This window comes from Excalfactoria chinensis, chromosome 2 (assembly GCF_039878825.1).
Source record: "Excalfactoria chinensis isolate bCotChi1 chromosome 2, bCotChi1.hap2, whole genome shotgun sequence".
Classification (NCBI taxonomy): Eukaryota; Metazoa; Chordata; class Aves; order Galliformes; family Phasianidae; genus Excalfactoria; species Excalfactoria chinensis.
The window spans coordinates 99,273,617-99,291,139 of NC_092826.1; the positions used below are offsets into that span (position 1 = coordinate 99,273,617).

The 17,523-nt window shown below is 36.3% G+C and overlaps 1 protein-coding gene across 38 annotated transcripts in view; it reads left to right on the forward strand.

Moving 5' to 3' along the window:
• The window catches only part of CLASP2 (cytoplasmic linker associated protein 2), a 132,988-nt gene that overhangs the window by 71,843 nt on the left and 43,622 nt on the right, over nucleotides 1–17,523 (forward strand). For 30 of the 38 annotated variants that reach the window (XM_072327997.1, XM_072327984.1, XM_072327988.1 and 27 more), the window contains 9 exons: nucleotides 3,362–3,432; nucleotides 5,352–5,411; nucleotides 7,437–7,514; nucleotides 8,123–8,290; nucleotides 9,703–9,758; nucleotides 10,205–10,375; nucleotides 13,202–13,225; nucleotides 15,630–15,647; nucleotides 17,409–17,510. In XM_072327997.1, the coding sequence (XP_072184098.1) occupies nucleotides 3,362–3,432; nucleotides 5,352–5,411; nucleotides 7,437–7,514; nucleotides 8,123–8,290; nucleotides 9,703–9,758; nucleotides 10,205–10,375; nucleotides 13,202–13,225; nucleotides 15,630–15,647; nucleotides 17,409–17,510 (748 nt within the window). The remainder of the gene's footprint in view (nucleotides 1–3,361; nucleotides 3,433–5,351; nucleotides 5,412–7,436; nucleotides 7,515–8,122; nucleotides 8,291–9,702; nucleotides 9,759–10,204; nucleotides 10,376–13,201; nucleotides 13,226–15,629; nucleotides 15,648–17,408; nucleotides 17,511–17,523) is intronic. The other 8 variants (XM_072327985.1, XM_072327993.1, XM_072328026.1 and 5 more) reach the window with 2 other exon arrangements.

Genomic DNA, 17,523 nt, shown 5'->3' on the forward strand with positions numbered 1-17,523 from the left:
AACAAGCTTATAACAGACTATTGGAAAAATTCTTTTCACAAGAGAATTATCATTTATAACACATCTAGTATCAATATGTGAATATATTGATATGTGGCATTAATGCACATTAATATATGCCTAATACATATATGTAATGGTATAATTTATAAATACAAAGTTAATATTAATTTCATGGAGTTCATAATAGAATGCTGAAGAACTCAGGCAAGTATAGATAAGTTCAGAAGGCAGAAGTTCATCAGAGAAAAGCACAACAGATTTGTAACTCCTGAGTTTGAGAGCTTTCTAAGCTTTTGATTCCTTAAAGTTGTAACTCTTAGAGAAGAATAGTGTACGCTAGCTTTGTTTTTTTAATTGTCTGTTCCTTAACCATCTACTAACAGCCTGTGTCTGAGCCAACATACTTAAGTGGACTTCTGGAACTTGTACTGCTATATTTATGTTTTGTATAGGAATGGGAAATTGCCTGTAGTGTCTGTGTCAAATGCTGTGTTTTTCTTTAGTTATTTATACAAGATGCTTAGTTCTGTTCATTGTTATCAGTGTAACAGTTGTAGTGTTCTGAATTTTTGGGAAGTTAAATGTTTTAATCAGTCACACAGTCTGTTGTGCTCATTGTGTTTTGGAATCTGTAGTTACCATTGTCTGATCATGCCTCTAAGAAAGTATTTTTGAGAATTTCTGCATCACCTTTACATTAGCACTTGGGCTAAAAAGTATCAATATTTCCCTCCCAGACTTTTACAGTGCATTTTGAGATGACTGATGGCATAGTGTTGAGAGAGAGAAGAGGAAGGAATATACCCTTATATAGCATTATTACAGTTCTCTATGAGAGAAGAATATCATTCACAGTCACATTAGATGAATTCAGACATGTAGGAAAATAACCCTGTCTTCTTACTTATGGAGGCAAATCAATCACTAGAAAAGCAAGCAACATGAAATTAGAAAAAAAATAAATTAAAAAAAAACACAAAAACCACTAAGTTCTATTAAATTGGTTTTGTTAGTTCAGTTGAAGATGAGTCTGTGCATCACCTATTGCTGCCCTGATTTTGTTAAAGCTACTTTTATCTTTAGCTATTCTTTAACATACAAGGTTAAAAACACAGAAGCAAGAACATCCTAATCATTCTGTTCAAATACTCAACAAATAAATGACATGTGCAGGGTGTGTTGACAGTCAAAAAAGTGTTCAGTGTTAAAATGGAAGAAATAAATATCAGAGCTGGGCAAATGCAGTCTTCCTGTCTACAGATCCTTCCCCCTTGGATTAAGTGAGGTCAAGAAAACTTTGTTTTCAGTATTAGATCCCAAACCATTATGAGAGATACATACTCAAAAACCTCATACCAGAAACCACTGACAGCCATTTCACATCCTCATGCCTTAGTACATAGCTATTGTGAAATTGAATTCACAATAAAAAGGGAGTATCTGTATTATGCGGTGTTTTAACATTTACTTTGAAGAGCTTCACTACTTATCTTTTCCCTTTCACTGCACTTCGCATTTCATAGAACCACCAAGGTTAGAAAAGATCATCCAGTCCGACTGTCTGCCTGCCACCAGTAGTTCTTACTAAACCATGGCCCTCAACACAATGTCTAAACGTCAGTGGCTGCACCATCTCCCTGGGCAGCCCATTCCAATGCCTGTCCACTTTTTTTGAAGAAGTAGTTTTTCCTGACACCCAACTTGAATCTCCCCTGGCATAACTTGGGGCCTGTTACAGTTGGTATGAATATTGTGGTGAGATGGAAAGAAACAAAACAGAGAAAGAATACTCACCCATATTCAAAGATTCAGGCCTTCACTTGTGCTCCCATGGTTGACCCAGTCCTTGCCTCAGGTGATCAGTCAGTGGTTCAGGATGTGACTCAACAGTTCCCATACAGGGCTGTTCCCTCTAGTCCTCCAGATAGTTCTAATACGGTATTTTTATTTCTCTTTCTAGACTTCTATTTAGTTTACTAATTTACCTTACATATATATTTTTAAAAAGTAATAGTAGTGCATAGTAGTGGAAAATGCTTTCTAGAGGGAGATGTGATTGAGGTTGGGCAATAGAGTTTCAGGGTGAGTTGGAGGCAGGCATGTACTGATGCAGTTTCAGTGGGGTTTAGCAGAAAATGTGCAGTCTTAAGGCTGAATAAAAGCCAGCCTTGAGCTTTTGAGTCCTTTGTCAAATATATTCCAGAAAGTACAGAGTTGATGTCTCTGCAGATTTGGAACATGGAAGTTTCATACATGAAACCAATTTCTCCCCATTATTGCTTGTTGTTCTCTTGTAGCTGTCACATGCCACTTAAAACTATGGAATCATAAACAAAAAAACAGTAGGAACAAATGCAGTTGCTAGGCTTTCCTGGGATTACGGACTCATTCCATGCTAGTCCTGAAGTTGGCAGTACTGTGAGAGCTGATAGTTCTTTGTCAGCTCTTTTGATTTCTCTGTTTATATCCTGTAACAATAACCTAAGGAGAGAAGAGTGAAACATGAGATACTAACAGTTTTTCAGAAATGTAGCTTTGAAGCAGTTTCTGTAGACTTAAACTGGCAAAATAGGGGAAGCTGTCATGCAGGTTATCTGATGTATTGATTCCAGAAAGGAATAAAGAAATTAACAGCAAATGCATTTGTTGGACCATATTATTTGGAATTAAAATGGTAATGCTTGATGTCTAAAATAAGTTAAGATGAGCTGAAGTAAGGCTCTTTTAATTCAGGATTAAATTATTGCATCTGGATTTAATGTAGCGTATCTTAAACAATTCAGATAATAGTTCAAGGATTTCCTTCTCCCACGAGAATGTTAAGTGTTTACATTTAGATTTCATACATGAGTTTGGTTATATTGTATGTCATACCTTTATTGTTCTATTAACATATTTGGCATTAAAAAGAACTTTATGTTTTTAATGTTAACCATATTGATTGAACCTTAAAAGATTGCTCATAGTTTTCAGGTTTCTTTTTGCTCCATAACTCAGATTGTAAGACTGCTGTGCCTGTATTTCTCCTTCAGGAAAAACAAATGAACAAAAATCTGTTTAGAGCTCTTCCAAGGAGAAAGTTGCAATTGAGCCTTCAGACATGATTTGACACAGCTAAACATTGCGTATCGTGGTGTGATTGTTGACTCTTGTTGGAAGCACATTTTCCTTGATCTTGTCAGAATGAAATAAAGCTTAATAAATGTGCATGCTAACAGTAGTCTCTTAGATGTAGTTTCACTGATAGTTGTAAGAGACCAATTGTAATTTGTATTGTTTCTAATTCTATTTGAGTTAATTATTACCATACAAATTCAGGAATACTTTTGCCATTAACTACTTTGTTTACTTTTTTCAGCATACCCACGTGCCCCGACTCATACCTTTAATAACAAGCAACTGTACCTCAAAATCGGTTGCCGTTAGAAGGTATGTTACAATATACTCAAATAGCAAATTGTTGAAGTTGTTGCTTTCTTAATATGGTATTTGTTTGTTGAAAGTAAATGGCTTTAAAAATGTTTTAGCCATCAGCTCTCAGTACAAGGAACTGTGTATTCCAGTAAGCAACAATAATGAATTTAAGCAGTTTTTTGGATATTGTTGAGGAATAGTATTTTCTGTCATAATCAGGGATGCGCACTGTATCCTTCTGCAGATTAATTTAAAGTGTTCTTAACACTTGTAGGAAAAAGCACCTTCTATTATAAAATCAAAAAGAGGGAATTTTTTTGAGTTGAATCTCTGGTGCTTAGGCTTACAAGAATAAACAGACCAGGTATTAAGAGGCATTGGGAAATTTTAAGTTAGGTTTGTATGTCTTCACTAAGAACCAGCCTTAGCCTATTAAGTGTGGTTAGGGCTGGTCCTGACAGGCCTAGTGAGGTTAGCTCTTGCAGAAGCACTGCATACTACTGCCTACTGCATGTGGAGGACTTTGTAAGTTCTTTGCAGTGTGATATAGTTTCTTGGAACTAGGCTGTCTGTGCCCAGATTAATAAGCATACCAGTGCGCTGGGCTGCGGGGTTGAGGTAGCAGTATGTCATGCTGGATTGATCTGTTGCCATATTTAAATGCTGCTGTGCATCTTTAACACGTTTTTTCTAAAAAATGATACTTGAATACTTGATTGGGCTCTTGATGACTAGTTGCTTCTGATAGTGTGTCACTTCTTGCACAAAATCTCTCAGAAGCTTCTAATGCTGTTTCTGGATCCACAGTAACCATGAATGCAATATCGCTATGTATTTGCCAGAAATTACTGAGCATCTACACTGTTTATTCTTTTTAGGCTACATTTTCATCCGAAGCAACTATTGTCTCAACCCAAATTATACTAACATTTTAAATCTTCCTGTTTTACTTTTAAACACTTTGGCAGGCTTCAGTGTTTCCACTTACTTCAGCTTTGTCAAGGAACATGGTTTCAGTTCATAATCCAGTGCACATCAGTGAAGGCAGCCAAAATTGTATTTTCATACTGAGTTACTGCCTTTGTAAAGAAAAACTAGATTAGTTACAGTAATGAGAAGAACTTCTAATCCTTTTAGGGTTGGGATTTTTTTTTGCCATGTTTCAGTCATGTCCAAGTCATTTGGCCAGAAGAAAGATGATATAAAACAGGTCTAAGACAAAAAGAAATCCAAAAAATATAAGAGTTCGATACCATAAATTCCACTACCTTTTGGAAGTCTCAGTTATCTACACACCTTCCTGATCTGTGCCAGTTTGTCTTGTTTACCAGGATCTAGTTTCAGATGTATTTCAGAATATGCATTTGCTGATGTGTTTCTGCTGTGTTGTCAGGTATTCTGAATTAATAATAAATACAGTTAAATCACTTAATAATACTGAGGACTGCTTTCTGTCTGTATGTCCCCATGTTAATGCTGTCATGTTTTCCTTCATGGTACGTACTTCGTGATGACTTGTGAAAGGATGGGAATAGTTTTTGGGGCAGAAAAACAATGCTGGGTCAACATAATAGTTGAATTTTTAAAGTATCGATATATTATTTTCTAATACTAAGATGTTACAGTTTGTGCAAATTTTAAATGACTTATGTTTTGTATTTGGATGCTAATAAAACTCACAGCATTGTGTAATAACATGACTTGAACTAAAGACATTCAAATTTCTGAAGTTTAAAGTTTTGTTAGCTTGCATCTTTGCTTTCTGTACCACTTATTTTGACCTTTCAATAAGCAGACCAATGTCCTGATTTGACAGTTAAACATTCTTTTATGGTATTTATTCCCTCAAAGTGAAAGCAGTGAATTTTCTGTTTATTCTACAAACACGTTGGAGAAATGACTATTAATTAAAATGTTTTATTCTGTCTTCTTAGGCGATCCTTTGAATTTTTAGACCTGTTATTACAAGAGTGGCAAACGCATTCTTTGGAAAGGTATTGGCCAGTACATTTTTTCCTCAGTAATAATCTACTAACGAATATTGGTACAGAAGTTTTGCAGTTGAATCCCTGAATTGCTTATGTTGTTGAATGTTAGCCAGCCTTTCTAGCACAGCAGTTCATGTGGCTTGTTTAGATACTAGGGAGGAGGACATCTGTATGTTTCCGCCTCTTCACCTTCCACCTCTTCTCATCTTCTCCCTCTCTTCCTATATTGCGTATGAGCAATTGCTCTTCATCTGAAGAAGTTAGTGAATCCTTTTCTTTCTATCCATACTAGAGCTTGTCTAAGTTTTACCAAAGATCTCATGTAGAGGCATTTCTGCAGTGAGACGGTTTCTGCCCTGCCAATGCTGCTGAGAGGTGCTCAAGCTTCACTGTGATGCCCTCATCATCGCAGTCATATCTCTGTGTTGTGCCCAAGGCCTGGCTGGCTTGAGCAGCCAGAGCAGATGTCACTGATCAGCTCTTGCAGCAGTAGATGTTTGAACTTGAGTCAAGTAGCAAAGAAAATATCTATCTCTTCCCAGTTGGTCACCATATGTTGCAGGTGCTTTATGATTTTAGAAGCACAGCTTCTGCAAGGCATTAGGTATGTATCTGGTGATGTTTTGCAGTATCAGTAATCTCCCAGGGTCTGCTCTAAACAGCATTAAGTGCATTTTGCTGATGACCTAAAGAGGAAATTTGCAACCCCCGTTTGGTTTTATTTGCTTTTACTGGTTATTCTAGAAATGTAGAATGCAAGCTAAGAGAGTCAGTCATGTACTTCAGGCCTTTTAAATCACACTCATCCCTACAGGATCAGGTGCTTTATCTGTCACAGAAAGGCTTGGTCTGTAAATGGTGTCTGGATGTGGGACTCAAGCGTATGCTACTTTTGAGAATGCCACTAAATTGGAGGAGCTGTTGACTCCCTTAAAGGCAGACAGATCTTAGAATCATGGAATCATATAATCACAAAGGTTGGAAAAGTCCTCCAGGGTCAGCTGGTCCAATAGCCCACCTACCACCAATATTTTCCCACTAAACCATGTCCCTTAGTACCATGTCTAAACATCTTGAACATCTTGACAAATGTGATGGCTGAGCTATCGCCAAGGGCATGAAGTTGAGTAAGAGCAAGTGCTAAATTCTGCACCTGGTGTGGGGCAAGCCCAGGACATATGTACAGTCTTGAGGACAGGAGGCAGAAGAGCTGCCCCACAAAAGGGGATCTGGGGCTCTGGCTGATGGCAAGTTGAGTACAAGAAAGCATTGTGCCGTGAAAGCCACAAGGGCCAGCTGTACCCAGGGTGGTGTGTCAGGCCCATACTACCAGCTGGGAGAGGGAAGGGGTTGTCCTGCTGTGCTCTGTGCTGTGCTGGTTTGAGCACCACAGTGCAATCTAAGGATTAGGAGCAGGTGCTTTGCCAGCAGATAATGGGCATGGAACAGGATGCCCATGGTAGTATTCAATGACACTGAACTTGGCCAGAGTTCAGGAAGCATTTAAGCAATGCTCTCAGACATAGGGTTAGAATTCTGGGTTCTGTCCAGGAGTTGGACTTGGTGATTCTTGTAGATGCCTTCCATCATGGTATATAATTCGGTTCTTCCAGAGACTTTGATCCAAGGAAGCAAACCATTGCAATATCCATGTATTAACACATAGACAGCATTTCAAAAAAGCATCTTAAAGTGCTGTTTGCAGAAAACAAGAGCTGCGTTTTCATTTGTTTGTTTTTATTTTTTTTAAAAATGCATTTGTCTGCCTTTGCTGTAGCCTTTGCTTTTTTAGAAGACATAGTTTCTACCTTCAGAAAAGGAAGTATCTGGGAAGCCTACTTAAGCCCCTCCAGCAGATGCAGTTACATCATCAGTATGCTTAAGTGTTTGTTTACTTCATACCTTAGAACTTCTCTCTCTGCTTTCTTTTTTTTTTTTTACTTTATTATATATTAACTATTTAAACTTTACTACTTACTTTAGAATTGAATTTGGAGGAGCAAAATAATATGAGGAATGTTTGTCTTCTAGGCATGCAGCAGTCTTAGTTGAAACGATCAAGAAGGGCATTCACGATGCTGATGCGGAAGCAAGAGTGGAGGCAAGGAAGTAAGTTTGTACTACTTTTTGCTCTGAAAATTTGTGGATTTTATGTGAGGGTGTTGAAGGGTGACAAGACGTGATGCACCAGCCACATTTGATAGCTCACCTGTAAAGAAAAGGGCACAATTTAAATTGCAAAGTTATATTTCTGTTCTCAGAGTCTTGGATTAACACCTGATTTCTATTGTAAGAGAAATACTCTAAAGTTAGAGACAGTTGCTGCCTTCTTAAGGTACTTGCAGACTCCTGTGAAACAGGAGAAATAATGTTTAATATTGCTATATAATCGTGCTTTTTTTTTCCCCCATAAATGAAATTATCAAAAAATTGTTCAGTGTTCTCACTACCTTAGGCCAGAGTAGAATGACTGTTCTTTACCCCTAGAATCAATAAGTGAGGGGAGAATTTCAGAGGACAGAGAGACTTGGTTATGTTTGAGAAGATATCTTAGATCAATTTAATTGGTTCCGTAATGAGCTGTTGAGTTTATCTTATACTCCATATCTTTTCAATTTAAGTTCCTTTTGCTCTCATCCCTTGTAATCTTTAACATCCTGACTATATTTTGAAGAAAATAAAGAACAGTTACAGTTGGTTGTTTTCTTATTTTACAGGGCTTATTTGGGTCTTAGAAATCACTTTCCTAGTGAAGCAGAGACTCTGTACAATTCCCTTGAGCCGCCTTATCAAAGAAGCCTCCAGACGTACTTGAAGAATTCTGGCAGTATAGCATCCCTCCCTCAGTCAGACAGGTCATCTTCCAGCTCACAGGAGAGCCTCAAGTAAGGGTCACTTACCTATGTGTTACTGTCTGAACAAATTATTTTATTTTTTACGAAAACGTTATTCAGATACGATGAATTACTCTTGTTTAAGTTAATCTGTATTGCTTACCTGAAAATTAAAAATTAAATTGCTTACCTGGAAATTAAAACATGTTGTTAATGACTTGCTAGTAATGTTAAAAAGTAAGTTGCATAGAAATTAAGATTTTAAGATACTCTTAGACTGCCAAGTGTTATTTCCTGCTGTACTGCAGGGTATGTAAGTTTCCAAGTATTTGAACTTTAATACTACAGAAAGGAAGGGGTAGAACAATAAACAAAAGTAGTTACAATGCAGGAAATGTATTTTTAATCGAGTTTTGAGTAACTTAGTGTTATTTTCCCTGTGTTGCACAAAACTTAAGTTTTTAGCTTCTAGCATTATTAACAAGTTCTCCCTGTGTTTACTAATCTGGGAAATAGGGGCGAGCTTTTACTATGTCCATTTCTCCATGATTGCTGACTTCGCGGTACTTAAAGATCTCCTGGATTATTGAGTAAAAATAATTGTAGAGGAGATTTATGGGATAAAAAAAAATATGATGGCTGGTCCCTGCAAAGCAAGCTCTATTTGAATCTTTTTAAATGAAATGTCATTTGCTGTAGATTCTCTAAGTGATGAAATTGTAACAGTTGTCTAGGACTTCCTGGAACTCATTCTAAGGTCAGGCACCCAGGACTTGCAACAGAATGCTTCCAAAAAGACAGGTATTAATATTAGGAAATTACTGTATATTATGGTTGATAGTTAGCTGCAGATACATAATCATCTGTGAGAAGTTACCTAATAATTCTGACATCTGCAATATCCTTGAGCGCCTGGTACAGGTAGCTCAGTTAAATACACAGTATTATGAACCTTCTCTCAGCCTTGACTTTTTTGTATTGAAAATACAAAGGCTTCCCTTCTTTCATCCATTTTTTCTTGTTATTGCAGACACCACTTAATTTGTTGTATATCAGTCATTTTTGTTTAGCTCCCACTCTTTTTACATGACAGCTGATTTTGAAGATAAGCTTTGTGGTTAAACAAAACATTGCAGTGCCAGCCTTAAATGTTTCTGTGACCTGAACTTTCTATCATCAAAGGAGAAATGCTCTGTGATGAAGATGTAATTTCATAAAATATAAAAGATGCTCTAATAAAAATGATTGTGTTTTGATTGTGTTTTCAGTCTGTAATAAATAGTTTTCTCCAAAAATTTGCAAGGAAATAAAAGGGAAGAGAAAAGAAAAAGAGCTTTCTTTTTTTCTTTTTCCCTTTTGCTCTCTCATTTCATCGTGAATTAACTGCCTTTTGGATCTGATACATGGGATGTTTTATTTATAAAAGCCCTTACTTAATGGGTTTATTGGATTTTGTCTTTCAGTCGTCCTCTGTCTTCTAAATGGTCTGCAGCCAGCCCAGCCAGCTTTGCAAGCAGAGGTAAGCTAATGCTATCTTGTACGTAGTGTTTAGACTTCAAAATTCTTTGAATTAAAAAATTTAAATAGAACTTAACATTTTATTTTGTTTTACGTTTTTTCTGAAACCCTGTTTCAGAATTGAGTAATATTATGTCTCTGCAAGCTGCACCTACTGCTACGTTTTCCTCATACTTGGCTTTTACATATTTGAGCACATAGCATTAGATGGTAACATTCAATATTGAACGGCAGTCAATAATACTGTAACATGAACTGTTCTTTATCTGAATTTCATGGAATGTGTCCAACATTATTTAATGTCCCTAAAATACGGTGTTCATATTAACTTTATTTGTATGACATACGTACTTTTTGCAGCTTTGCTGCAGCGGTAGAAAACATTAACCTTGCAAATATAATTCATTCTATTCATTGCTAACAATTATTTGTTGTTGTTGTTAATAGTTTCGGGCAGCAGCAAGAGTGTTCCAAGCCCAGGAACTCTGCAAAGGTCTCGCAGTGACATTGATGTTAATGCTGCTGCAGGGGCAAAGGCCCGCCATGCTTCTGGACAGACAGCTGGAGCTGGGCGCTTGTCAGCAGCTGGTCTGCCTCCAGGATCTTATGCTTCACTAGGTGAGGGAAACAACTTTATTATACTGGGAAATTATTTCTGAGGCTTTTCTTTAAGGAGTTACAGGAAGACAAGTCTAGTGTACGTTTGAAAAACTGACATTGTCTTTTTTTGCTGGAGTGTTGTAAAAGAGCACGTTTTCTCACGTAAGTTGCCAGCTTTGCTAGATGTTTTGATTTTCTTGTGCTAGAAGAATACTGATGTAAAGAATATATTCATACTGTGCTCTTTAGATCTCTTTATCTGGTATTACATTGTGTATTGGAAGGGACAATGATTTCACTTAACAGCAGATGGTGATTGTGGTTTTTTTTGCATCCAAAAGTAAAAGGGAAATCAGTACCAGAACTTTTGATCTCAATTTTTTTTTTCCTCAATTCTTCAGCGCTGTTGTAAATTAGTTAATGAGACGTCCTTGTATTAAGTAGTGGCTTACTCATGTAACACAATGTTTTGCATGAATGTGTACAGTAGATTTCAGAGAGAGCTTCCAAAGTCCATTCATAAGACTCTGTGAAAGTATTTTTTTCACCTGAGTGATAATGTTCTTTGTCAGGATGATTGTTGTTAGGCATAGAAAGCCCTGCAAATTACTGGTTTGCAGAAAAAATGATAGTGATGGTTGGTTGTAGATGGAAGAACTTCCAAGTTTAAATTTAACCATCAAATAAGGAGAATAAAGGAATATTAGGCATGTTTTCTTTTTAGGCTACCCTTAAAATAGGGGTGAGATTCAGTGTTCACTGCTAGTTTTTTCTTTTCAACCTATGTTCCTGCTAGGCCACCAAGAAGGCAAGTTCTAGTAGTGATATTGCCAGTCATGGCCACAAGAGAGGCAGAGAAACTGTATTAAAAATACAAACAAACAACAAAACAGTAATTTTTTATTTAGCCATTCAAGCTTTTCTTTTTAAAAAAACAAAACCAAAAACCTTTTCTTTGCCTTTTCCGTTTGTGTTGTGCTTTGGGAGGTGTTAGGATGCGTGTAAGCTGTGTTATCCGAGGTTTTGATTGTGTTTTTAGTTACGTTAAAAATAGTTATTTTAAATCATTTCCTTCTTTTGTCATCAGTGCCTACTTGAAGTGATTTTGAACCGCCACTGAATGTGGATCTAGCATGTTTGCAGTGCTGCTGAAAAAGAACACTACTTGGAGCAGGATTTGAGCATAGGAGTGTGGGCTCCCTCTACTGCCCACACGGGGGATCGGGGAAGGTGTTGGGTATAGACTGAGGGGTTAGGCTGCTCAGTTTGCTTGCTGGGGCAGATAGGCTGGTGACTTTCAGTTTAAGAATTGATGCTCCCTGCATAATGTCTGAAAGCCTGAGTTAGGTGGGATTAATAGTATTTTTTAGTCTGTTTTGGTGGGCAAGAGGCCATTCTCTGGTTCTTACATGAAGCTGAAGATGACACATAGGAAAACAAAAGTGATAAGAGACATAGCAGTAGTAGGAGAAAAACGTCAAGTGGACAGCAAAGAAATAAATCTGTTAGTGTTTATTCATTGTGAAACATAGGGTTTACTTCATCATTACAAATTTCACAGAAATTAGCTCTCGGAGTACTGGTTTGCTTTCAGAACGTCTTATGCAGTGTGTGGGATTCATGCTCAGAATTTTGGAAGCTGGAGTTAAGAAGAGCACAGAGGTTTTCAGGAAGGTGAAGAGTGGTGGTTTTATGCAGGGAGATAACAGAGATAAAGAAATAGCATGTTCTCACTGGAGTTTGTAGATAGGGAGTGGTGAATATGTGGTCTGTAAATCCATGTCAAATTCTTTTGAGGGATTTGGGTAGCTGGAATGTTTTGCCTTGCTAGAGGATATGATGACTTGTGAAAAAGGGTACAATGCTGAATTGAAATGGCAAGATAATGTGATGATAGTGATAGATGGAAAACTCAGACGCTGTTATAGATGGATTGTATAAAGGTAGCGATGATGAACGAGGCCAAGGATTGTTTGTAGTTACACAAAAGGAGTACTTCTCAGTTTGATCCTGATTCACTCTCACCCTTATTTAAAGAGTAACATCTACCTTTTGAAAAAATAGCTGCAAAATGTAGAGCCTAAGAGAACAAGTTCATAAGCAAAGTAATTAGTATTTGTCTCTGTCTCGTAGCTTATTATTATAAGATTTCTTACTTGTATCTATATGTGTTTTTGTTGTTTTAAATTATTTGTTAGTTTATTTTAAGAGTCTTCTAGATACAGGAGGACATTCTTTAGTCATTCTGAATGTTGTCTAGCCTTGGCATCCTTAATAGGTAATGGCCTGTTGAGGAGACTTGAGATGTAATTATATCTGTCTCACATTAAATGTTTTAATTTAGATTGTTACTGTCAGAATAAGCACTTCCACCTGAACTTGTGAATCTTTAATGTTTTTAAACCTGAGTGGAACTTTGTCTCGTTTTGCCTCTGTTTTTAATGTGATGTCTCTTCCCCTCCTGTCCCTTAGCCCATCTTGAGTAGCAAATTCATAAGATATTGTAGTTCAGTAATGATACAAGTGTGTATTGATGCTGAAAGCCAAGCGTGAAACAGTAGATAAATATTTTACTACAAAGGCTTAATCGAAGTTGGGTAATATAGAGATTTAGCATCCCCATACAGGGTACTTACTTGTACCTTGTTTTGTAATATTGTACCTTGTGCCGACAGAAACCAATTTTACTTAAGTTAGCTTATACATGCACAGGTTAGATAGATGTGTCTACAGTATTTAATATTAATGTATTTTCCTTAATTAATGTTTTATGACTCTGCTGTGAACACCTTTATTCTAACACACTAAGTTTTCCATGTTTCTTTGCCTGCTTTTTCAACAAAGAGGATACTTCTGACAAGATGGATGGTAAGAAATTGTTTAGTCTGTCCTCTAATTCTATTAATTATGTTAAAGTGTCTTATATAAAATATTTAATGTTTACTATGTTTGTCTATTGATTAACATGTACTATGCTATTTTCATTAACTCCTATATAGTCTTAATATATATATATGTCATGTATATGTATTTGTCAACGTTTTGAATGTATCAACAACAGAAACTTTTATCAGAATTTTGTTATTACTCCAAGTAAGAAAAAATAGCAGAACAATTCTGTAGCTAAATTGCTTTTTGTAACAAGGTCTAGTTTCATTGTATTCCATAGTTCTGTCTTTGAAGTCAGCTTTCTTTCTTTCTTCTATTTTGCTTTGTCTTGGGGTTTTTGGCAAAATGGCCATTGGAAAACAGAATAAGCAGATAATTAAGAATTTCTAAAATGAAATGACAGTTTTCTCTGTAGAAATCACTCCCATCAGAATCTGGTCTAGCTACTTAATTTTGCATTCCTGTAAGTCGCATAATTCTATGCAATTCTATAAGAGTAGTTTGTTGAGAAGGCCTACCTGTTTAAATAGCTTACTGAGTGGTCCAGCTATGCTTTAGCACTAACTTTTTCTTAGTTCTCTATACATGGAGAGGGTTGCCTGTGTTTTTGTCATAATTGCAGAGCAATTGAGAATCAGGTTTCTTATAAGCTTGTTAGACTTTTTCAGGTGTGTGCAAGTAATGCTTCCTATGATGACTGCTAATGGTAATTTCTTGTTGGGAAACACTTTACAAGTCAATGACATTTGCTTCTTAATTCATATCTCTAGTCATGTGCATTCCTGTTTAGAAGAATGAGTAGTTTACTGAAAGCAGAGCAGGTGATGTTTTTCCTTTCTTAGACAGTATACTGCATCTTCTGAGGGAAATAAATACACAAAATATGCACAGAAATGGAAATAGTAGGGAGGCAGGTCTATACAGTACTGAATATCGAGCACATGTAGCTCAAAGATAGATTCTCTGAGAAGATTTTTAGCTATTTTGGGGTGTTGTAGGTGGTGAGCCTACTTCAATAAGATGTTTTTTTTGGCACAGTATTTTAATATCTTTCTCAATTATTTGCATATTAGATTTTCTTGCATTGCATATAATAGGGTTTAGACTGTGCTGAGCACTTGCTGTGTGCATTTTGCCACCAGGAGTAAGCTTTCTTAAGGAGTTGTATCATAACTTGTGGAGGTATCCCATGCGCCTGTTTAAAAGGGGAAGTGCTCTACAACTGATGAGAGCAATGATATTTTTTTGTGTGGGATAATCTGTAGAGATGATGTGAAACAGAATGAACACATCTTAACTCTCAAGCTGTACTTTATCATACAGCTGCTTCCTTCAAGAAGTTATTTTTGCCTTTTACTGCTAATCATGGCCTCATTTGAGGCCTCTGACTTCTTTCACTAGTGCTTCATTGTACTCCGTTATGAACTACTGTAGGTGAAGAAATTCCAGGAAGCGAATTACGTAGAACAGAGATTGATAGTATTCTCCTCTTTCTTTTTTTTTTTAAAAATCTCTTGGAACTGACAGTGAACCTTTAGCTGTCCAGACAAGTTGGTTGCTGTTACAAAGGTTTAGAAAAGAGAAGCAGCACCACTCCTCCGAGGATGAGCTTAGCTGGTAGCCTGGCTTAGATGCTCCAAGTTGGAGCTCTGAAAGAATGTTGGGTTTTCTATTTGTTTGGTTTGGTTTGGTTTTTTGTATGTTTTTTCTTAACACAGACTAGCAAATTTGATTTGGGAAAACTGAGGCACTCCTACATGTGTATTTCTGTAACTGATTTTTGCGAAGAAATTTACACTTAAATTTATTTATTTATTTATTTTTTAGGCCATTTAACATTTTATCAGTGTTAATCTATGTGTATTTTTCTGTCATCATCAGATCTGTTTCAGAGAGGCTTGGTGAAATGGAGTGCTGTATAGATAGCAATCATGGACTTAATTCACAGAAATTCTCCTGTGTGGAGTTTCTAATGAGTTGTAACTGTCCAGTGTACGAAACACTGTTCTTGTGATGTGTTCTTGTCTGAGATAGCTTATAATAGCATCTTTGATATCAGAAGAGCTTGCACAAGAGTATTTACAAAGTTTGTTTTGGTCAGGATCTCATTTAGTTACCTTATGTATTTGTCTTTTTGTGACAAGTTTGGAAGGCAGTGCTGTATGTTGCATTCCTGTAAATCACTGAAAGTATAGCATGGGCGTTGTTTTGTTTGGTTCTTTATAATTCTACTTCAGTTCAATAATGGAGTTGTAATACAGGTTTTAGACCTCTTCCTGGTTTGGTAAAATTTGTCAACATTCCTAAGATTATCTCAAAAAAGGAAATGAAGACGCACACTGTTGTTTGGAATATCATGTATTTTGTTATTTTTTCTGTTTAGGAACAGCTTCTGAAGATGGTAAGAAAATATTTTGTTAGAATAGCTAATGTTTTCAGCTTTATGTTTTCACTGATACAAATTAAGCTTTGAAGGTAGACTGTGGTCTTCTTGGGGTGTTGTGGAGAGACATAACTCCAGATAGCTTATGCATCTAATTCTTGGTTGTCATGTGGTGTATTTAAAAATCTCTTAATTCTCAAATACTCATCTGCAGTAGAAGTGTCATTGCTTAACATTTTCAGTGTGAAAGTATAATAGCTTTATAGTTTTGCGTTCATTTTATTTTTAAAGCAAGTCACAGATAACCTCATCAGATATGCTCATGCTCTGGGAAACAGGTGCTGCTATTATTATTCATCCTTTTGAGACTTGTGAATCAATTTTCAATATGCTGTTTGTTTAAGCATGTCATTAATGCAAATACAAACTGTTTGTTGTTGTTCTGTTTTTATTTTTTACTTTGATGAAATTGAACCAGGTTCCAATTCATAATTTAACACAGCAGTGAAATAGTGGCACTCTGTATTCCTATGTTTTGAGGCTACATTCTGAACACGGTCTACATACCATGCAGTCTCACAGCACTCATTGGGAAGACACTGCCATTGCATGGGGATAACTAGTAGAGTTTGGAGCAGTTAATCTAACCAATCTTGTAAACATATTTTTTCTAGTAGTTTAGTGAATAACCTCCTTTATTCTGGTTCTCTTCTTATAGACTCTCATCTATAGCTATGCCCTCTACTTGGATGAATAATATTAACTTGGTTTGTCTCCAAATTCTGGTGTGGAAAGCTTAAAGAGACTAAATAATAGTGTGTGTAGCTAGTTGTTCTGGGTCTAATATTGACTCTACATGTCTAGAAAGCATTTAAATTATTCTGTTTTTAAAAATGAATTACTTGTTGAGCTAGATCCACAGTGCCCAAACCTTTTAGGCTTTGTTTGTGGAACTTCTGAGAAGCATCGTTAGCACAGTTTTGAGGGAGGGTTTCTGGTGTTGTTTTTTTTCCCTTTGTGTTCCTTTCCTCGATAATTTCATTGTTCTTTGAACATTTATGAGGGATATGGCTAATAGTGCAAAAAACTTCAACCTCTTTAGTGTTCTAGAGAGGAGTAATTTCTGTTGTTTCAGAATTGTCCGTTCTTCTGTCTGCTGAGAGGAATACTATTTTTTGATATTATGCTGACATTGAGACTTGAATTTACTTAATATTTCCAAATTGCTGTAAATCGTATAGAAGTCTTTGTTATCATAGTCAGGAAAACAGTATGGTCTCCAGTAATAGTATTCAGGTTTCTAAAAAGTGCACAGAATTTAGGAAGCAGTCTCAGAACCCTATTCAGAAGTTAAACAAGGATACTTTTGTAGTTTTGTGACAGTGAAAGTGGAATTATAACCACAAGTGATCACGAAAAGACTGAATCTGCAATATCAGTAGCTACGTTGCCTGTTATATATTTAATAAATATCCCTTTTTGTAATGTAATCAACATATTCATGTAGGAAGCAAGAACTAACTAGTTCAGGGTGCTTAAAAGGTAATGTGCAAATAATTTACTGAAGCATGTAGCATCAAAGAAGTATTTTGAACCCTCAAATATTAAGTCCTTTCAATATGTTCAAATTTCTACTAATTATCCCAAGTGAATTTTCACCTTTTACATCGTGCTTTGTTTTTATGTTCAGAAATTTAGGAACATATTAGTAAATGCTACTAATGTTTTACTTTCTACATTGCTGTGAAAAAGTAACTTAATGCATTCTTTATGTTATAGGTCGTATACGAACAAAGCTTTCAACACCTTCTGTTGGTATTGGAAATTCTAAAACAGATTCCAGAGGACGGAGTAGAACCAAAGTGGTCTCTCAGTCTCAGCGTATGTATTTGCT